This window comes from Stylophora pistillata, chromosome 5, assembly GCF_964205215.1.
Source record: "Stylophora pistillata chromosome 5, jaStyPist1.2, whole genome shotgun sequence".
Taxonomy (NCBI): domain Eukaryota; kingdom Metazoa; phylum Cnidaria; class Anthozoa; order Scleractinia; family Pocilloporidae; genus Stylophora; species Stylophora pistillata.
In genome coordinates this window covers 12093940-12117394 of record NC_142523.1, presented here as the reverse complement: position 1 = coordinate 12117394, position 23455 = coordinate 12093940, and the positions used below count along the sequence as shown (strand labels likewise).

The 23455-nt window shown below is 37.3% G+C and overlaps 2 protein-coding genes and 2 pseudogenes across 2 annotated transcripts; 2 read left to right on the top strand and 2 right to left on the bottom strand.

Moving 5' to 3' along the window:
- The first annotated feature begins 3097 nt into the window (after positions 1-3097).
- On the top strand, positions 3098-10799 carry LOC111347605 (uncharacterized). The gene has a single exon (XM_088761262.1). It carries the CDS (start codon positions 3841-3843, stop codon positions 5287-5289), a length of 1449 nt encoding a protein of 482 aa, XP_088617388.1. The 5' UTR covers positions 3098-3840; the 3' UTR covers positions 5290-10799.
- Positions 10800-13818: 3019 nt separating this feature from the next.
- LOC111347604 (uncharacterized) lies at positions 13819-14314 on the bottom strand (annotated as a pseudogene).
- An 853-nt stretch (positions 14315-15167) lies between these two features.
- LOC148730325 (uncharacterized) lies at positions 15168-17563 on the bottom strand (annotated as a pseudogene).
- Positions 17564-18903: 1340 nt separating this feature from the next.
- Positions 18904-22366, top strand: LOC111347603 (E3 ubiquitin-protein ligase TRIM45). Its single transcript, XM_022954836.2, has one exon. The coding sequence runs from the start codon at positions 19005-19007 to the stop codon at positions 21234-21236; it is 2232 nt and encodes a 743-aa protein (XP_022810571.1). The 5' UTR covers positions 18904-19004; the 3' UTR covers positions 21237-22366.
- The last annotated feature ends 1089 nt before the right edge of the window (positions 22367-23455 follow it).

Genomic DNA, 23455 nt, shown 5'->3' with positions numbered 1-23455 from the left:
AATTTCAAGATAAAAAAAGAAGATAAAGTAAGTCAGAGTGACTAGTATCTAATTTCTCCTTACAAATTCCCCTTGTCCGCACCTTAGGAAATGTTTAGGGAACAGTATGGAATATATGTATACTGATGTTAGGGTGTAAGAGGTTAACAGTTAGCCAGCTGAACTCTGGGTTAAAGAACTGGTCAAGTCATTGTGTTTTATTTTGAGCAAGAAACTTGACTCTCACAGTGACCTTCTCCCCAGCGGAGTATACTTGGTCACTGGTTGACTGTTGGGGAAAAAAAATGAGGGGGGAGAGGAGGAGTAGGGTGTCCTACCACAGATTGTAATCCCATTCATAATAGGGCAGGGGAGTGTTATGAAACCAAAACCCGATATATCTCAAGGAACGACAAGATGAAAGGAAAATAACATGAGCAGCTAATGAGAACTGAAAATGAAAACAGGTAAACTGGCTGGCGGGAAAATGCAAATAATCAGGTCACACTTGGTTAAAGTTTTGAATCTGTTTGGTACTATCTAAGTACCACCTTAATTCGATGTCAATTCCCACTGCACCTGAAGAAGGCTGGTTTGGCCAGCCGAAATATAGTGCTCCGTCTTAAAACTTATCTACGTTGTATCGGTCTTGCCTCTATATTTATATTCGTTATTTTTGGCCAATTAGATCGCCGCTGATCCAACGTACATGAGTAGGATTATCGTCCACGGTTGCCTTCTGAACATTTCACAGTTAAAACCAAAGCATTTTCGGATTACCTGCGACACTCATCTAATAATGGCTTGAAAACGCTGAATATGATGAAAAGGTTCTTAGTTAATTTGTTTGATTTACAGGTCAGAGCTGGTGCAGAGGCTAGGAATCTCGCTGTTGGCGACCGAGAAGTGGTGGAGGTTGGGTCTGCCATGTTTTCAATTCATCAGGTACTCTTAAACAACTATTCCTCGGGGATCGGTCATTACTTATCGCGGGGGGGGGGGAGGGGGGTGGTAGGATTGTGTTGTGTCACAATAAGGCTTAACTGATCCATCCATAAGATTCCACGATATTCTGATTTCCCCCCCCTTCTTATTGGCAGTCAATTTTCCATAGCCCCCCCTTTATATTCTGCCTGCGACGACTGATCTCCCCAATTATACCCTCCTTCCCCCCTTCCCGGCGATAAATAACGACCGCTCCCTCAGTTGGATTTTTTTCAATGATTTTCTCTATCCCAAACTTAATCTACCTGAAAGCGCTGCTCCTGTTACTTTCCATTTAAGGAGGGTGAAAGTACATATATCTTATTAGACGTTTGGTTGTGTAATGTCGCTGAGTATTTTTACGAGTTGTGCCGTATTTTGACGAGCCCGTAGGGCGAGTCAAAATACAAATAACGAGTAAAAATACTCAGCGATACTACACAACAAAACTTCTAATAAGTTATTTATTATCCAACACGCCAAACTGTTATTTCAGTGCGGGCGAATTTCGCGGATATTGATTTATGGGGAGTGCGTGACAGAAGTATGAGAAGCGGAACGGAATTGGCGCGTTGTTGTGTCGCTGTTTCTATTTTCTTCATTAAATGAAGAAATTTTCTGGTCGTCAAGCTATTTTTCTTCGTTCGATTCATCTTATGAACTTGGACCTATATTTGCCAGCCATTCTGACTCTTCGTGGTCGGAAATATGATTCAAATTGTCCGCCCCCCTTTTTTTTTTCGTAACTACAATCCAATTCTTCGCTTGCGCGATGCGAGAAAACCTGTTTAACCGGTACTACAATAGACGAGTACAAATACCGCGTGATATTTGTACTCGTCTATGGCGTTATTTGTACTCGTCTAGGTGTAGTTGGATAATAAAGCTTGTTCCTTTTAATAAGCGTTCCTAAATCTGTTAAGGAAGCAGATGGTTAGGGGAATAAACTGCGCATGAGTTGTTTGTGTCACGCAAAAACTGCGTTAGCTGCGAGGAAAAATTGAAGTGTCTAAAGAAATTATGGGCTTTCAAATTCTAGTCCATTCGCAGACCCTGTATTTTATCTTCAAGCATTGTTCAGTGCGCGAGCAAAGGAAAGAGCCGCAGGGTTTTTAAAGAACACGAACCCTATTTAAACAGCCATGAACAGAAGGGGAGATTGCGCCCAGCCTCGCTCTCTGCACGGCTGTCACGAGCGTGACTCATCCATCTCGTTTCAATTGTGTGACTTTTTTCGCCCATCATCCCTCCGCTCCGTTCACATTTGTTGAACCGGCCGGCTGATGTTTGAAAGTTGCATGGTCAAAAGAATAAACTGGAAATAGTGTGGCACAGAGGAATTGCAGCCGAGCGTTTTTTTAATCTACTTTCGCCCACATTTATTTAACACTTTTACTGCAACAATTGGAGCATCTGACACCACATCAACCCTTACCTGTTACCGGTTGACTGTTTTTTGAGTTAGGGGAGGGGTGGGTGAGCAGTTTCTCTGACACTGATCCTAGTCCACACCATGCACCAATTGCGGTACGCAAAACGAACTCAGACAGGTTATAACCTTAAAAGAACTAGTTTCCGATCTTATAGCAAAGTAGATTTTGCCCTTACGTTAATCTCACGGATTTTCCTATCGTGACAGCACGTGAAAACCAGACATTTGTTTATTGTTACTCTCTCACGCTTCCTTAGAAAAATTATGAAATTTTGAAATCCAAAGCTGAAGCTATCACTTACCGCTTGAGGAAACACGAAATTTCTTCTGAAGAGATGTGATTGGCTACTTTTAATAGGATACTGATTATTATTTGGCTATCAGACAAGTTCTCGGAATTCCAATCCCAATAAAACAAAGAAAACGAGGTGGATAATTTTTTTCCAAAAATTCGTGGCAAGTTCTATTTGGTGACAGACTCGAGAACGACGCATTCGGTCACGCTATCGCCTAGAGATAGAGAAAGTAAACAATAAGTGGATAAATTTTCAATGCAAAACTGTCAACTTCCACGCGAGGATTACGCGATCCTAAACAGATCTGACTCGCTGCTTAAAATAGAATGCTACCCCCAGTTCAGTTTCTCGGAATCACAAACACAACATACGGGTTAGTAACCAATTCGTGATGGAGTCGCTTCTTAAATACCTCAAAGAACATGTAACATGTTCGATTTGTTTGGATACTTACACCAAACCCAAGACCATTGCTTGTCTTCATACGTTCTGCTGTGAATGCCTGGAGAGACATGCACTAACGAGCCAAAAAGGAGGGTTTTACCGATGCCCCGAGTGTCAGGCACAAATTCGTATCCCCGAAGGAAAGCGTTTTGATAATCTGCCAAGCAGTTTTCTACACAACAGTTTGTTGAGTCTTCTTGCCGTGCGACGCAGTGGCGAAGGAAATGAGATCAGCTGTAGTACATGCCAGAAAAAGAGCGCTGAGGTCAACTACTGCTTGGAATGTGAGAAGTTTATGTGCCTCGACTGTGCGAAAGCACACGAAGTGTTTCGAGATACTTTGTTTGAGGGACACAAAGTCACCCCAGTGCGACAGTTTAAAGACGCAGACTACGAAGCGTTGTTGAAACGGCAGTCATTTTGCTCGGTGAAGTATCACGAGAGAGAGATCACTAAGTTTTATTGCGTGGGCTGTCAAAGCTGTGCTTGTCAAGTTTGTGTTAACACAGGCATAAAAGCCACAATGTTGTTCCGCTTGGAAAGGCAGCGGATGATGAAAAAGCAAACATTATTCTCCGAGCCGAGCTTGTTGAGCAGAAGAAAGGAGTCTGCCGAGATGTTATTCGTGAGTTCGAGAAGACGGAGCATGAGTTGGAAGCGAACATTACCACCGCTAAACGCAAAGTTACCCAAGCAGTCGAACAGATGATGACAAAGCTCAAAGAACTGGAGCATGAAGCCGTTACTGCCCTTGAGAAGGCTCGTGTGTCGAGGATTGAGAAATTGAATTCTGGGAAAGCATCGGTTGTCTCTATTGAAAAGCAGCTTGACCAAGCATTGGAGTTCAGTAACAACCTGGTTGAAAGAAGCTCAAGTTCAGTCGTAATGCAAAACAAGAAGAATGTGGAAGAGCGAATCGAAGACCTCATGAAGACCACAATGCCAGTACTTCCGGTTAACTCGTTTGTAGAGTTTGTGTCGACATGTGAACCAGAGAGTTTGAGTTTGGGATTTACGAAGTTCAGCAAAACAGATGTACAGGGATCGACCGTGGAAGGACTGGTTCAGAATTTCCGAATTGGTGTAGAAACAGAGCTTCTAATTCGTCCTAAAACAAGCGAAGGAGAAATCAGAAACACTCGACACACAGATCGTATCGAAGTACACATAGGGCCTGCGGATCAGGTGACAAGTTTGGTGACAAGTGAAAGAGAAGATGGAGGGTTTCAGACAAAGTTTGTGGCAAAAGTACCAGGTACTTATGAAATGGAATTAAAGATAAATGAACAGAAACTTGCCAAGAGTCCGTTTTCTATTTTCCTCAAATCACGAGAGTTTGACGTTATAGGAAAGTTGGACTCTCATGGAGAAATGCTCCAGGGTCCAGCTGGCATTGCAGTGAACAGTAAAGGAGTTACTGCTGTGGCTGTTGTTGATGGACATTGTATCATGGTATTTGACGACACAGGAAAATTTGTACTAAGACTTGGTGTTTATGGAGACAAGGTCGGACATTTTGACAATCCTGCTGACGTCACATTCCTAAAGGATGACGAGATCCTGGTGGCAGATGAATGTAATCACCGAATACAGCGGTTAAATATACAGACAGGGAAATGTGTGAAAAGCTTTGGAAAAGAGGGAAGTGGAGACGGAAAATTAAAGTTTCCCACTAGTGTTTGCATTACTAGCGATGGACGTTTTATCGTGGTAGTGGATTATGGTAACAGTAGAATTCAGATGTTTACAATGGATGGTAAACCTGTGTTGAAGTTTGGAGACGGCGGCCCAGAAAGGCTAGATGAACCACTTGGCTGCGTTTGTTACGAGGACAAGTTCATTGTGACTGACAGCAAAAATGACTGTGTGAAAGTGTTTGATGAGGAAGGACAATTTTTGTACAAGTTTGGAGAAAAAGGAAACGGTGATGGACAATTGGATCAGCCGTATGGCTTATGTACTGACAAGGATGGCAACGTGTTAGTATGTGACATGTTGAATAATCGCATTCAAATGTTTTCACTGGAAGGAAAATTCATTCGGAAGACAAGTACTGATCTTAAAATACAATTTCCTTGGGGTGTTACCACAACGCCAGATGGACAAATTTTGGTCACAGACTACAACGGATTAGAAGTGTATACTCTAAAATGATGGCATTTTTATATTTTTTTATTTAAGTGACAATCAATTCTTCGTAAACAAACCTGTTGATTATATCTTTAAGTTTTATAAATTCTTTAATTTACTGCAAATCGTGACGTATCATGTACAGAAAGAGAATTTGAAATAAACCGGCCGAAATCGGCAAATTGCCTTCTGAATTCTTTGGGAGAGTTCAAAGATTTTCGTGGATTCATTACTTCAGTAATGTGATTGTTTATGCAGTAAATTAATCACGAAATCGAAGCCAAAAATAGCCGATGACCTGCCAGGTCCTCTTGACAGTCCTACAATCAACTAGTTGACTTATTTCAGACGGACATAACTCGAGCGTAGATTAATTGGATTAAAGGGTGTACAAAAGGGTCTAATTTAGTATAGATACCACGCAAATGAGCGGGATAATTCAATGCCCAACATGCAGACGACAAGGAAAAAAAACGCTTAGAAACTCCCTCAAGATTAAGGAGTTTTGAGAATGCATAAAAGGTATTCCTATAAAATTATTATACTCTAGTGTGGATTGCTTTCAAGAAACCAAATTTTCAGCATTTACTTCTATCCGATATTTTCATGGACTACTTTTGAAGCTTGGTAATAATCGTTCGCTCGTTAATTGAAGCATGAAGTGTTGTGAATTCAAAAAAGTCATTCTTGAAAAAATGATATACATTGATCAGTGTAAATTGTTATTTTTTTGTAAGTGGCCAACTTAACATTCAGGGGCGTGGCCAGCCTAGAGCCCCATATATCCGTGCCTACATTTTTTATTTCGCCCGCTTGACTTTTATAATACGACTCTTATAAATGCTGAAGCAAAAAGAGTCGAAAAGTTGGCTACGCCCTTGACGTTCATTTCCAAGTGCATTAGTTTAACTAGCCTTTTTGCTCTAGTTAGATAACAGTCATTCGCTCGTTAGCATGGATAAGGCTTAGACACTGTGAAAATCGTTAAGAACCTATGTATTTTTGTCACCAACGTAATTTAAACGTAGAATGATGTTATGAGTTCATGGAGAAAGTTATTTGGACCTGATTGCTGTGCTAAGTTAAAAAAATAAAAAATGTTGGACTCTTTTCATATCTATATAAGTAGCAGTAAGAAAAAAGGTAGAATGATTTCGCCTAACGTTTAATTGATACGAGACAAAAAGGTATTCCTGTACTGTTCACCTCGGCCGTTAGGCATGGAAGACTGCTTTGTTAAAGTAGTGCTTGGTACCAAAAATCCATTTGTTTTGCTCCAACAAATTGACAACTTTCACTTTAAGTCATATTTTTTGAAGTACATTTTTGGTATTTTTTGCATGCAGGGATTTTCATGAGGAAGCTCGTTAGACAATCATGAAAATGTTAATCGATTGAATGAATTACCGAAATTGTAGGATATTTTTGCTGTATAACTGTTCTAGAGTGCTTGTCCTTTAGTTTTGTATACTGTTGACCTTTGTTGAAAGGAATATCTTGCTGAATGCTTTGCGGCTGAATTTACCCGTTTGTGACCAAGGTAATATGTGGATGAATCAATATAATTTATAAGAAAAATTTAAAATTTGAAAAGTTATTCGTAATAAAATGTTGTGTTTGTCGTCGAATTTAAAAAAAAAAATCCTTTTTTCTCAGTTTTCATAGCTCTCGCGCTCGCGGTTTCAGTCCGTTAATAGGGACTTTAAGCAACCACGACGGCGTCGGCAACGAGGACGTGGAAAAACAAGAGATCTAATCGGCAGAACAATAGCTCAGCACGTGCATTTTGAAACTATGTACATTTCTTGGCCGTCCTATGCAAAATAACAACGTGAAATCGCCAAAATTTGCGTCGTCTGCGAACCGAAACCGCGACGGCAAATTATTTTAATTTCCATTTGGAACTCAACGCTATTTTTATACGTCCTGCTGAAGTTGAGCTGTGGCGATGTATGAGACAGTAAGCTCATGCAGCCATTTTTGAAATTCTAACTAAGGGTAGAAATTCATTTTTTAATCGAAAGTCTTCCTTGGCGTTGCCGTCCTGACTGCTTAAGGTCCCTAATATTTATGGAAGGAGTCTTTATATCTCGCGGTCTGCTTGAGTAGTTATCGATTATAAACAAGACTGTTTCAGTACTGTGTCAAAGTACTCTCTATTCACTGTTCTTCACTCCATTGCAACGAGAGAGAATAATGTGCTTTGGTTTTCACACGGCTTTTCCCGAGATGGAGTAGGATGTTGTTATTGTCGCTAGATCAGAGTTTTTGATTTTAAGGTCAACATTGTTCCAGACATGAAACTTTTTTCCCATTGACCTTTCCATCGTGTTTTTTCTCCGTTTGCTGTGCCTAAAGTAGTGTCTAGGAGAGAAGAGAAGATTTATCATGAACGAACGAGGAAGAGGTGTAATTGTAACGAAGAAAAAGTGAGGTAGATGGTCTTTTTCGAGGTGTTCATTGCGTGTAGTATTTGGTGACTAAGTGTCGAGAACAACACATTCTGTCACGCTATGAAACCCACATGATTACGCAATAGTACAGAAATCAAACGTGTTATAAACTACTCAACAAAAAGCTTTCGAACTCTGCGTAAAGATCACGCGATCTTACCGAGATCTGATTCACTCCTTTAAATAGAATGCTTTCAAGTTCAGGTTCTCGGAATCACGAGTACATTTCACGGATGTGTTGTTGTCGGAAATTTGCGATGGAGTCGCTTCTAAATAACGGATGATGAGGAAGGAAAGATCATCGCTAGAGCTGAGCAGGTGAGAGAGAAGAAAGAGGTCTGCCGAGACGTTATTCGTGAATTTGAGAGCACAGAAGTTGAGTTGGAAGTGAACTTTATCACCGCTAAAGGCAAAGTTTCCCAAGCAACTGGGAAAGCTTAAGCAACTGGAGCAGGAAGCCATTACTGCACTAGAGAAGGCTCGCTTGTCGAGGATTGAGAAATTAAATTCTGGAAAAGCATCGGTTGTCTCTTTGGAAAAGCAACTTGACCAAGCAGTCGAGTTCAGTAACGATCTGACTGAAAGAAGCTCAAGCTCAGACATAATTCAAGACAAGAATAATGTTGAAGAACGAATCGAAGACCTCATCAAGATTAGTGCTAGTACTTCCGGTCACTCCAATAAACGAGAGAGAGCTCATTATAGACAACTTCACACATTTGATTATTATGAGTAGTGTAGCATCTTTTTAGGCCGACAAATCGGTGAATCAAATCTAAAGGTAATATGTTGGAGGTTATCCTTTCGATTTCGTTGTCATGGAAAAGTAAGTTACTGTCCCTTCAAGAAGAATGGAATCCTCTGTGAGAAAAAAGTTACAAGGAGCTTTTAGCCTTCTGCTGTTCTACCTTGCATCGTAACTGTCGAGAGCATTTTGTTTTGGTTGTTGGGTAAATTCACCACCTTTTCCTCCATGAAGAATTTCAAAGATGTTGTTATTTTCTTTAAACCAGAGTTATAAACGGTTAACATTGTTCTAGACTTTAAACTATTTCCCATTCCACTGGTTAGACCTCGTGTAAATAACTGGCTCATTGTGTTCGGTTTTTGAGTTAATTCACCACCTTTTCATACATGAAGGAGGATGTTGTTATTTTGTTTTAATCAGAGTTCTTAACGATCAACATTGTTCCAGACTTTCAGTATTCCCCGTTCCTCCGTTCTTCGTGTGTCTTCTCCGTTTGCTGCTCCCATGTTCGAGTGTAGGAGATGCGGTAAACGAGGAGAGAAGAACAGCGGTTAATGTAATGAAGAGAAAATGGCGTTGATTATTTTTTCCTTGCGTTTATAGCATGTTGAGAACAACACGTTCGGTCACGTTCTAAAAGGTGCATAATCACTCAACGATAGAAAAATGAGAAGATAAATTGATCAGAGCAAAGCTGTCAAACTCTGCGCCGAAATCACGCGATCCTTAAAGATCTGATTCGCTGCTTTAAATAGAATGCTAATTTAATATCACTTTCTCAGAATCACAAACAATTTCCGGGTGTGTTTTAGTCGGCAATTCGTGATGGAGTCGCTTCTGAAAAACCTCAAAGAACATATAAAATCAGTCTATTTGTTGGGATACTAACACCAAACCCAAGACCATTATTTGTCTTCATACGCTCTGCTGTGAATGCGTGGAGAGACATGCACTTACGAGACAAAAACAAGGGTTTTATCGATGCCCCAAGTGTCAGGTACAACTTCTTATCCCTAAAGGAGATTGTTTTGATAATCTTCCGAGCAGTTTTCTTTGGAAAAGCAATTTGATCAAGCATTTGAGTTCAGTAACAACCTGGTTGATAGAAGCTCTAGCTCAGACATGATGCAAAACAAGAAGAATGTGGAGAAACGATTCGGAAGAGCTCATCAAGACTACAACACCAGCGCTTCCCGTTAGTTCGTTTCTGGAATTTGTATCGACATGTGAACTAAAGAGTTTGAGTTTGGACTTACGAAATTCAGCGAAACAGATGTGCAGGGATCGACAGTAGAATGATTCTCTGTGTGAAAGCGTTGGATGGCAAAGGACAGTTTTTGTATAAGTTTGGAGAAAAAGGAAATGGTGACGGACGGTTGAAACTGCTTTATGGCTTATGTATTGAAAAGTATTGCAACGTATTAGCCTGATGCGACGTGTAGAATAATCGCATTCAACTGTTTACATTATAAAGAACTTTTATTGGACAGACAAGCACTAATGTTCACCCTCTATAAAGAAAAAAGTTTGCATTCTGAAATGAATGCCCATTTTTGAAAGTAACAATCAATTCTTCGTAAACAAACCTGAGAATATCTTCAAGTTTTATTTGATAATCAATTTACGGAAAGTCGTGTTAGTGTGGCGCAAGAGAATTCTAAAGGAAATGGCAAGAATCGGCAACTGCCGAGAGTTAAAAAAATTTCTTTCGATTTATCACTTCAGTGATCAGATTGTTTGTGTTGTAAATTGACCACGAAATCTAAGTGAGGAATAACTGATGATCTGTCAGGTCCTCTTCACAGTCTTGTATTTGACTTGTTAATGTCTTATATCAAATCATTAGATGAGATACCTTATAGAAAGATGCCAAAATGGGGACAAACAGCACGATTCTTTAGCTTGATCAACAAAAAACAGAAATTAGGCCTTGATGTAAAACAAAGGAAGTCAAAAAACGGAAAAATCCGTCAAGTGAAGTAAACTGGTAATTGAAATTAGCGGATGAATTACATAAACCCATCAAGCGTAACTTTACTCTGCGGCGTACAATTGTAAATCATATTGATGAAATATGGGCTGCAGATTTGTTTGAAATGCAAGAGTTCAGTAAATGGAACAAAGGCTATCGATATCTTCTCATGGTTATTGATATGTTCCGTAAATACGGTTGGATTGAGCCTTTGAAAGACGAAAAGGGTGAATCTATAAGCCAAGATTTCAATAACATATTCAAAGAAGGAAGAAAGCCAGAGTTCTTATGGACTGACAAAGGTAAAGAATTTTACAATAGACACGTTGAAGAATTGCTGAATAAAAATAATTTCAAATTATATTCAACTGAAAATGAAGAGAAATCATTTGTTGTCGAACGTTGGAATCGTACAATTAAAAACAAGATGTGGAAACAGTTTACTGTCCAAGGAAATACCCAATATCTTGACATTTTACCAAAAAAACTGAGTCAGTACGACAATAACAAACACAATTCAATAAAAATGACACCTATTGAAGCCTCCAAAAAAGTCAAATGAACGAATAGTCTTTTTCACTCTATACGGTGATATCAATACATCAAAACAAAAATCAAAATATAAAATCGGTGATAAGGTTCGAATATCAAAATACAAAAGACAGTTGTTCGATAAGGGGTACACTCCAAATTGGACAGAAGAGATATTCACTATTGACAAAATACCATACACGAATCCAATCCCCTATTTAAACAACGAAGAAATTAGAGGCAGTTTTTATGAGCCTGAATTATTAAGAGCTAAACAAGAAATATACAGAATTAAAAGTATAAATAAAGAGAGATTATAAGAATCAACAAGCTCTGGTTAAATGGAAGGGTTATGATGATGATTTCAACAGTTGGGTTCCTATCAAGGATTTACAAGCTATTTAAAGTTTCATTTCCATGGTAACCAAACATGCCTGTGATGTTCATTTGGACAATTTGAACTAAATATATAATATATAATGTTGGTAAAAGAACAGACCTTTTTAAAAATGTAAAATTAGATGGATCAAAAGAAAATGAATATTTAAAAATAGATGTAATAAAAGGATATTTCAGTCCAATATCAAAAAAATGTTATTTCGATTTCTTGTGTTTAATGTTTTATGAAGAAGATACTTGGATTAGTGCAGATATAAGAGGATCTTTCATGATAAAAGGTGATAATGGTTAAAAAGGTTTTAATGGAATTTTTCACAAGAATAATGAGGGTTATGGAGTGCAATATCTGTTGAAAAAGATGAAAATGGAAAATTAAATCTAAAAATTATTGATTAAGAAAATGAATAAATATGAATCAACAGTTTTGTAAATGTTGATTAATAAAAGTGGTTATTTCATTGAAATTATTGCATACTAGATAATTATTATCTTTTCAACACATTGCCTGAATAATTCTTGTTCTGGCCTCAATACAATTTTTCGTCCCGGCTTCTTTAATTCACAATAAATGACCTTCTCATTGTTTACAGTAATGATAAAATCAAATATTCCTTTATGGTAAACTTTTTGCATATTTTTATTGCGGCCTAGAAGATCATCGAAAGTATGAACAATATGAATTCTATCACTGTTTTCCTAATGTTCAAAAATAGACATCATAAGATCGTATTCACTCGTTATACAAAATTATAAATACTATATTTTGTCTATAATTTTTTCTTCTTAGTTTGTTTCGTTAAATCAGAATATTTAATAATATCAGGTTTTTTAAAGTTATCATTTTCAACTAAAAGGAAAATGTAAATATCTTTCAATGTTGATAAATAATCAATGAACTCCTTTTTATCTTTTGTCTTTATTAATTTTTACAATTCATCGATCTTTTTCACCACGAGTTTTTAAGATATTTTCAATAAAAGAAACTTTCGGTCCTAAGACCGAAAAGACCGAAATTAGGAGATGGTTGTATCTCATCAATCAATTCTTCATTCGCTTTTATGATTTAAAAATCTTTCCCATCATATGTTTCTACGGTTTCCATTGATGTTTTAATGTCCATATATAAATACTATATATTACATCTTTAAATAATCTTTTCAAAAGTAAACAAAAAGAATGAAATTCCAAAGTACAGAAAAAGAATGAAATTCCAAAGTAAAGAAAAAGAAAGAAATTCCAAAGTAAAGAAAAAGACTGATAAAATTCTAAATTAAAGAAAAAGAATGAAATTCTAAAGTAAAGAAAAACACTAAATAACAAATATTGTTTTAATAATGTCCATATGCGTAACTGGTTATTCCATCCTCAAGAACATATCTTTTATCATCAAAGCAGCTCAATGACACTTTATTCAGCTCATAACTTCCGAGTTAATGTTTGTTACTTCGTATGGTTTTCATCTTGTGATACATTTGTTTATTGTTAAATAAAACCTCTTTGTCGGTAATTTTCATGTTTAAGATCTTTTCTTATGACATTCTTTTTTATTCCTTCCGCTGTGCGACTACCATTGTTGTCATATTTGATATAGCTGTACATCTTTGATCGCAAACCAACGAATTCAACTATTGGTGTTCCTCAAGTTTCATCTTTGAATTTACCAATAACTTTTTTGTTCGATTCGTCATGATTTTGAATGTTTCGGATAATCACTGTTGTCAAACATCTCTTTATCATTCCAAAAGTCTTTGTACACATCATCTGCTTGAATTTCATATGTCAATGAGTCTGTATCTGTGAATAATAACCTCGCTTTATCTCCGTACCTCTTCTTTATATAATTGTAATGGAAATCATACTTCTAGAACTCATTAATAATTCATACGTTTGATAGCCAATAAAAAATGGCTGAATTCGTCACGTGCATGATTTTTGTAGCCTGCGTCGCAGACAGTCTAAACCGCCGGTATATACCGGGGATTGTGTGACACATTCGGCTGCAACGCAGGCTAGAGTTTTGATACCCAATGAAAACACAGATGAAAACCACACGCGTTTTGGATCACATATCAAAACCACGCGTGCTTTTCATGTGTCTTCTCATTGGACATAAAGATTTATGAATCAAAACAAAACAAATTGAACACAAAAACAATACTCCTGTTTAATTAATCATTAAAATTAGTCAGCCACCTTGTCAGTTATTTTTTTTCGTTAACAAAAGTTTTTACATCACAATTTTTACACAGCTGTGACAGCTTCCTTTTATTCTTCGTTTGCAAACTCACACCTTGCCGGGGGCTATCCTTCATCTCGGCATTGAGACAACGACGGAAAATGGCATATCTGCATTAAAATATAGGAAGATTAAAAAAAGATAGATCTATGTTCTAATTGTAGTATTCAATGAAAATGATATCTTGCAATGAAATTGAATTTGATATCCTCTCTTACCTTTTATCCGAAGGATTGAAAGGATTTAAGGCTTTGCTTCCCACAGTTTCTTCTAAATGCCTTGGGATGCCCCAGATAATTCCATAAAGGGTTCTTGGCGGTTACACCTTCCCTTCACTATTCGCAACCTGGACAAATTTACTAAGCCAGTAGTTTAAAGCGTTGGCATCCATATCTACCAAATCTGTACTCAACGACTGAACTTTGTACAAATCTCCATAATCTTTAAAAGCACCACCAGAATCAAGTACAGGAACTTTAACTTTTCTATTTATCTGCCATTCGTGAAAATTTTTAATTGCCCATTTTGTTTTGTAGGCAGTCGACTTAGGAATGCTTCCTTGCAACAACTTTGATTCTTTTTCCCCAGTTTTTGGAGAACGAAAACGGCTTACAGTATTTGCTGCAAAAGACTCTGCCATCATCACTACCACATGACCGTACAATGAACAACAAAAAATTTCCCACATTCTGAATATTTTTAAAATACATAATCTCGTGGAAAATTAAAGCACTGAAACAATACCCCCTAATTACTAAAGAAGTGTGGACAGTTTTAGAAGCCATATCAAAAACTCATGCTTCGTGTTTGACCGGGGTCTCCAGACACCTCGTGTCTACGGCCTCGTGTCTACGGCCTCGTGCTTTCATCTGTTTCTCGGTGTCTGAAAACTCCGGTCAAAGACTCGCACTCGTTTTTGATATATTACATCAATGTCTTTGAAAGATCGCGAATACACATTCCGAAATACGCTGGCCTGTTGAGAGTCAATGTTTCTTTTATCTTATGAACAGCGCCTAGATTCTCATTGAATATCTTACTTCATACAAAGATTGGTTTTCATGTTCATTTCAACAGCTTTTTCTCACAAGTCTTACATCCACACTCTTTTTTAAGTTTTCCATTGTCTTTCCAAATACAGATTTATTCATCAATTTGGAAAATCTTTCTCAAAAGCATTCTTAGCTTGAGTTCTCTTTTGTGTTTCAAATTCAATATATTGTTTTAACCATGGTGACTGATTAAATTCAAGTGCTCTATAAACCTTTTTCAATTTCATTCCAAGTTTAAGATGTAATAGAAGATTTCGGTAATGCAGAACGTATTTCTGTTTATTTGACAACGTTGGGATCAGTGCTGATACAAGACCTGTTGATGTATTGAATTTTTCAGCTATTTGTTTGCAATACGTTGACAACATGTCTTGTTTGACTTTGATCTTTTCCGCTGCAAGCAAGTGGATAATCATTATGCAAATCATGTAATTCGTCTGGGTATTCAAGATCGACTTCCAATATTAATCCCTTTTTACTTTCTTCAGTGTAAACTCCAAGGGTTGTTTCATTCATTCGTTTTTGTGAAAGCCATTTGAATCCTCCAGTTGGAAGGTATTGTGACATAGCCCAACCGTATAGATTATTGGTATCGAGGTACATTATATATTTCGAGGGTTCATTCTCATATCTTTCACGTATTTGTTATTCGCTTTTCCATATCAATTAGCAATATGACTTATTCCTCCTCTCACACCTTTTTCAATGAATTTTGAACATGTCAATATCAGTTATCAATTCAAGTTTAATGCCAGTCATTTTTAGTATAGCATCCCAAGATAATCCAGGACTTGTGAAACAATGGCAAGGATCGAGTTTGTAATATTGAAGACAAGTTTGTCTGAAATTCTCAAAAACATCAGCTAACAACTTTATGTCAGACTTTAGGTAGAGATTATGATCATCACCCATCGTTTTTAACTTGAATTTTTTCCATACATTTTGAGCATGTCTATATTCATAATCTGAGATATGTTCATTATTCAATATGCTGTAAAATTCATCTTTGGTTGGCAATTCTGTTTTATAAAATTTATCGAAGCTGTCTATGTAATCGTAAGGATAAACACCTTTTTGAGTCATAAGATCGAAATTTTTATTCTTAAATTTTTCTGATGTATATTTGAAAGCTTCTTTGGGAAGATTATTGACTAGTTTATCAAGACTTGAGCTCATGAATTGAAAACTATCAATGAAAGTAAGATGATTCCCAAGCATGAAAGCCATATATTTTTCCATGTTATTTGGGATTAAATTGATATTCCTTTGACACTCTTCTCCTTTTTTGTCTGTGTATTTATTGTTTTTTAACAGTCTCTCCAATTCCTTGCATGATGAAATGTGAATCATATCCTCTCAAATTATGAAATATCACAGGTATTTTACCAGTCATTTGTAAGTTAAGGTTACAGTCCTAATGAGCTGAACCCCTGAATTTTGCAGTCGCATGACAGTGATCTCGAACTCGAACGTCTTTATCATTATATTTCTGTTCGCATATGTGACATTTATCAGCTTTTGGGATCGTTGTTCATATTTTTTTGTCATTTTTAGAGGTTTGTTAAATTTATATTTAATAATCTTTTGGCAATATTTCACTTCTTCAAGCATCTTTTCCATGAATCTGTAAACAGCTTTCTCACCACGATAGATTTTAACAGGTTTTGCATATTTATCATCGTAAGTGCAAACAACCTTATAGCCACAACCACAGTCAGTATGTTTTTGATAAGCTTCGGTGAAAGATTTATCATGTGCTTGTTGACAGCTTTGTACTTTTTCTGTTCTTGCTTCAAAGTCAGCACAAATGACGAATGGAACAGGTAGTTTCTTATGATAATTATATTGAATTTCAATACGTAATTATCTTTAGTTGGCATCTTTATGGCTTGATTTCCATTTATCACAAGGTAATTATTCTCTTTATGGTTGTTCAATACCTTTTCAGAACTGAAACACTGCAAACAATGCATACAGAAATGCTTTCTCTCTTTGTGTTTCGGTTGGTTAAACGTAAATCTATTAAAATCTTTTATCAATACATAATGTGAATTACTTTCTTCTGTTATCAATAAAAGATTCATATTATCTTCACTTCTCTCCTTACTGATGTATATTGGATATCTCATTTTATTATCAGAACCAAATACATTGATATTAATGTTATTTTGTTTTTCGATCTTATTGATTTGTTTAATGGTCAGTACCGGAAATTCAATTCCAGAATAATCAAATTTGTCAATAAAAGCTCTCTCAACCTTTTTTGATTCTTTGAGGATCTTTGTCTTGTGGATTAATATGTCTAATATGACTCCAACGAAAACATTCATTATCAGTATTTTTCAAATTAATTAATCTTTTTTTTGGATTTCTTAATTCTGAAGGAGGTTGAATATAAGAAGAACCTTCCATTGGATTATATAGAACAGTATTTAGGAAGGGATTATCAACTGATCGAATACGCCAGCTAGATCCTTCTGACAACCACTGTACTATTTTATTGAACATATATTGCTCTATTAATTGCAAAGAATCTGCCATTTCTGTTTCATTTATTATTGTCTGAGGTTTGCTGTTGAAATATGCAGTTTTTTCAATCAGTACTTTTTTATCACCCTTATCTTCCAACTTTTTAAAAGTAACCTTTAATGTCTCTACAAATTTAAGGCCTTTCATTTCCTTCAATATATTCCCAATGTATTTATCAATAACCAATCTTGTGCTCTGCATTTGAATTAATGGATCTTTATCATTCTTTATGTTTATTTCATATGATTTAGTGTATCCTTTTAAAGCCTTATTTGTCTCATCAATTATTGTTCTTAGTAGAAGAACTCCCAGGCTTCTTCGTCCTTGGTAGAGGGACTGGCTTCTTTGTTCTTGGTCTAGGTACTGGTTTATAATCATCTCGAAACTCAAGAGGAGGTTCAATAATGTTTTCTTTATAAGCTTGAACCATCTGTTTAATATTATTGAATGGTGGAGTGAATTTAATTTTCCTTGGTGTTGGTTTAGGTTGATATTTTGGAACAGGTCTTAAGTTCATTATCATTTCGATGAGCTGGTCTTCTGTTAGATTCTGTAATTCTGTTTTATTCATATCTATATATTCATTATATAAAATTTTTTTAAGTGTATTTGGTCTGTTTTTTCCATATTTACTATATGTGATTTTTCTTTAAGTGTATTTGGTCTGTTTTTCTACATATTTACTATACGTGACATTTATTTGAGTGTTTTTCTCTCGGGGATTCCCCAAATTTGAAAACAAGTTTGAGCAAGTTTGAACAAGTTTTATGAATCCGCCATTTTGAATTCTTGGAATTTTAAGACCTTAAGATCAATGATTATATCTTGTTAAGTTTTATTTTATTTATTTATTTATTATTTTGACAGGACCCCAAGGACAACAGTGTTACACACTGATGGGTTTTCAATCCTGTATAAAAATTCGTTATTATTATTATTATTATTATTATTATTATTATTCGTGAGTCTGCGTTTTTGGATTTCGACTTTGTTGAAATATATTTTTCAATCTTGTTTTCACATTTCTGGATTCTTGGATTTTCCAAATTTTTAGAAAAAATTTTTTAGATTGAGACTTTTTATATCAAATTTTTCTAGCGTAATTTTTCAGATTTTGGACCCCTAAGTTTGCAAAGAGCCAGACACCCCAACTGCTCTTCTACTTTTATCAGAGGGAGAAGTTTCATTTTGATCACGTCTGGGAGTTAAAGGTCCAAGCCCTCATCTACAGCTTGAGAGAACACGAAATCTCTTCTGAAGAGATAATGCTGACTATTTTCTGCTATTTCTGTTATTACACTAGTTTCTCGCCGGAATACCAAAGTCACGACACAGCAGTAAATGTAGCGAAAAGAAAATGAGGTTGATGATCTTAGTCTAAACATTCGTTAGCATGTTCTATTGGATGAGGCTCCTAGGGTAAATTCCGACTGACGGGCGACATGGCGTTGAAACAGCGACATCAGGGAAATGAAAATGAGACCTCGAGCACGACATTGATGAAATTGCGACAGCGACATCAGAATCTTCCGAAATGGTGACGTGACAAAGTTTGAAATTCAGACGGGCGACATCTATACCCACCCTAACAGGGCCTCTTGGGTGACAGACTCGAGAACCAGGCATTCGGTCACGATATGAAATCTATATTTAACTGCCCAGTAGTAATAGGTGAAGCAGACAATAAGCGGATAAAGTTTTAATGCAAAACTGTCAACTCTCACGCGAAGATCACGCAATCCTAAAGATATTCGATTGGCTGCTTTAAATAGAATAATACTCCCAGTTCAGTTTCTCGGAATCACAAAACGATACACGGATGTGTTTTAGTCGTCGATTCGTGATGGAGTCGCTTCTAAAAAACCTCAAAGAACATGTAACATGTTCAATTTGTTTGGATACTTACACCAAACCCAAGACCATTGCATGTCTTCATACATTCTGCTGTGAATGCCTGGAGAGACATGCACTAACAAACCAAAGACAAGGGTTTTATCGATGCCCCGAATGTCAGACACAAATTCGCATTCCTGAAGGAGAGCGTTTTGATAATCTGCCAAGCAGTTTTCTGCACAACAGCTTGTTGAGTCTTCTTGCCGTTCGACGCAGTGGCGAAGGAAATGAGATCAGCTGTAGTACATGCCAGAAGAAGAGCGCTGAGACAAACTACTGTTTTGATTGCGAGAAGTTCATGTGCCTAGACTGTGTGAAAGCGCACGACGTGTTTCGAGATACTTTGTTCGAGGGACACAAAGTCACCCCAGTGCGACAGTTTGAAGTGACAGACTACGAGGCCTTGTTGAAAAGGAAGTCATTTTGCGCCGTAAAGTACCACGAGAAAGAAGTAACAAAGTTTTTCTGTGTTGTTTGCCAAAGCTGTATTTGTCAAGTTTGCATCGTCACAGATCACAAAAGCCATGATGTTGTTCCACTTGAAAAGGCGGCGGATGATGAAAAAGCAAATATCATTATACGAGCCGAGCTTGTTAGGCAGAGGAAAGAGGTCTGCCGAGATGTTATTCGTGAATTTGAGAAGACGGAGCTTGAGTTGGAAGCGAACATTACCACCGCTAAACTCCAAGTTTCCCAAGTAGTCGAACAGATGATAAGAAAGCTACGCCAATTGGAAAGTGAATCTATTACTGCCTTCGAGAAGTCTCGCGTGTCGAGGATTGAGAAACTACATTCTGGAAAAGCATCGGTTGTTTCTTTGGAAAAGCAATTCGACCAAGTATTTGAGTTCAGTAACAACCTGGTTGAGAGAAGCTCGAGCTCAGACCTAATGCAAAACAAGAAGAATGTGGAAGAACGAATCGAAGACCTCATCAAGACCACAATGCCAGCACTTCCGGTTAGTTCATTTGTGGAGTTTGTGTCAACATGTGAACCAGAGAGTTTGAGTCTAGGATTTACGAAGTTCAGCGAAACAGATGTGCAAGGATCGACCGTGGAAGTACGGGATCAGAATTTCCAAGCTGGTGTAGAAGCAGAACTATTGATTTGTCCCAAATCAAGCGGAGGAGAAATCAGAAACACTCAGCATAGAGATCGCGTTGAAGTACACCTAGAACCTGCGGATCGGGTGAGCAATTTCCTGACGAGTGAAAAAGAAGACGGTAGTTTTATAGTAAAATTTGTAGCGAAAGTACCAGGTACCTATGATATGGAAGTTAGGATAAATGGACAGAAACTTGCCAAGAGTCCATTTTTGATTCCAGTTAAAGCACGACAGTTACACTTTGTAGGCAAGTTAGACTTTCAGGGAGTAGTGTCCCCGGGTACAGCCGGGGTTGCAGTGAACAGTAAAGGTGTTATTGCTGTGGCTGGGTGTAAAGGTCACTGTATCCTGGTATTTGATGAGACAGGAAATTTTAGACGAAAACTTGGATGTCATGGAGACAAGGATGGGCAGTTTAATCAACCAGTCGACGTCACATTCATAAACGATGACGAGATTCTGGTGGCAGACTCAAGTAATCACCGAATACAGCAGTTGAATGTACGAACAGGGAACTTTGTGAAAAGCTTTGGAAAAGAGGGAAGTGGAGACGGAGACTTGAAGAATCCTGCAAGTGTTTGTACTACAAGCGATGGAGGTTTTATCGTTGTTGCGGAGTATATTAACAGCAGAATTCAAGTGTTTACAATGGATGGTAAACCTGTGTTGAAGTTTGGAAACAGCGGCTCCGAGAGGCTGGATCATCCGTTGGGCTGCATTTGTTACGAAGACAAGTTTATTGTAACTGACAAGAATAATAACTGTGTGAAGGTGTTTGACAGAAAAGGACAGTTTCTGTACAAGTTTGGAAAATATGGAGACGGTGATGGACGGTTGGATTGGCCGTGTGGGTCAAGTGTTGATAAGCATGGCAACGTTTTCTTATGCGACAGGTTGAATAATCGCATTCAACAGTTTTCATTGGAAGGAACTTTCATTGGAAAGACAAGTACTGATCTGCAACTTAAACAGCCCTGGGGTGTTACCACAATGTCGGATGATCGGATTTTGATTACAGAGTTCGATGGGAAAGAAGTTATCATTCTGAAATGAATGCATATTTATGAAATCAGCAATTCAACCTTAAACAAAGCTTAAAAAACTAAGATATTCTCAACATTTGATCGATTATTAGTATTATTTTATTAAGTTACGAACATTCTTGACACACTTCATGTGAAGCAAAAGAATCTGAAAGAAAAAGCCAGAATCGGAGTTGCTCTTGAAATTCACGAAGAGTCCAGTTATTTTCTTTGATGCAGTAGTAGAGTAGTGTGATTGTTTTGCAGTAGATCGACTAAAAAAATCGATCGCAAAAAATCCCTCGGATAATCTGCCTTCAGTTTGATAACAAATGTTTGCTGGTGAAACGAAAAGTCTTTTTACGTCGAAGAGCAGTTTGAATGCAAAAAGACATTCCTAAAAAGAAAAAACTCTTGTACACTTGCACCGATAAGTATAAATTGTTGCTGATGTGAGGCCACCTTGAAACATGCATTTCTATCAGTCTACATGCATCTCAAGTTGCCTTTTGTTGTTGTTTGATAACAGTCGTTCGCTCGTCTAACAGAAGCGTATTTTTTTTTCAAATCAGTGTCAAATATATACATATAGACAGTAGCTAGTAGGAATGAGACTTAAAAGTTGTGGAAATTGCCTAGTAACTCTATGCTTTTATCAGCATCGTAATTTCAACAAAGACTGTGTAACGATTAATTTAAGGAGAGAAGTATTTAGACATGATTGCCACCTAAAGTTGAAGTAAGCCTAGCCTAAAGACCTTAAAATTTTACAGGTAATAAGTAGCAGCAAGAAAATTTAAAATGAATTTACCAAGAAATTGAAAGGGATTCGACAGAAAGGTTTTCTACTTTGCCTTGGCTGTTAAGCATGAAAGAGTTTAAATAAGGTTTTGCTTGGTATATAATTTCAATTTTATCCAAATCTTTTGAAGTGTATTTTTGGTATTTTTTGTTTGCAGGAGTTTCATGAATAAGCTCCTTAAAATATTATGGAAATGTAAATTGATTGAATGAATTACTGATATCGTAAGATACTTTTTACTGTATAACTGTTCTACAGTGCTTATATCCTCTAGTTTTATAAACAGTTGACCATTGTTGAAACGAATCGAATATCCTACTGAACGTGTTGTGAATAAATTTACTCGTTCGCTTTGCAAAGGTGCTTTACTGTTCGTCTAGAGTGACTGCATGGATTTATGATCAATTTGCTTTTCTAGATCTGTTGTACCAAAAACTGTTCTGTGGATGAAGTATGCTAATAAGGATTCCTTTTCGATTTTGCCGCATTACATTAGCTAAGGGCCAAGATTTAGTATCAATCACCATTGACATTGATTGGTAGATCATAAGTTCTTTATCTCCTCGGACTGCAGTCTTACTTGAGTCCCTTGGATAAGTGCAATAAATTTAGCATCCTTCTCTCTTTTGTGGGAGGGGTGGAGGAAAGGAGGAAGGGAAGGGGTTGGGTAGAGGAATTCCACGCGTTTATATAAAATGTAATCCCATTTCTCTTTCCGTTTTTTTTTTATGACATGATCTCTCTATACCATTTCAAAAGTTCACGAGAACTCCTACCCCCCCTCCTCCGAGTTGGCTCCGTTTAAGGGCCAAGTTAACCCACATATTTTCTCGCACATTTTCATTCTTCAGAAACAGAACAAATTAGATGAAGTAACTGGGAGGACTCTGGGGATGCTGATGGTTTAGGAGGCATCCCAGCTACACAGCCTACCCTCACCACACCCCTGGAGAGAAGAGATATTCCTCCACAACTGTGCATAACACTGGACTACATTGTGGGTCAGCTGGATGTGCTAACACAAGATTTTCGTAGGAGTGTTTCTGGACAGGGAATTATTTTTGAAACTAAGAGCCTTGGGAGGCAGGGGGGGAGTGAATGAACACCTGTCAATGACCCCATCACGCTGTCACGCATCAGGAAGAATACCAGAGAGTGGGGGGGGGATCATGTTAAGGGGAAAGGGGCAAAAGTGTAGCTCAATGATAATTTACACGTACCATAACATAACAATGGATCAGTATCCATTCTAAAACACCCATGATTGAACAAGACACAAGACTTAGAAACTGGGGCACGGCTTCGTGCACTAAATTCTCACCAGTTCCTTTCATCAATCTTTTAGAAGCATGGTCTTATATAGCCTATATCAGGCAGTCTTTTATGGGGGGGGGGGAGTAATACAGTTGCTCAATCTCTCCCCACCTGAGAAAAGGAATACCTGACTG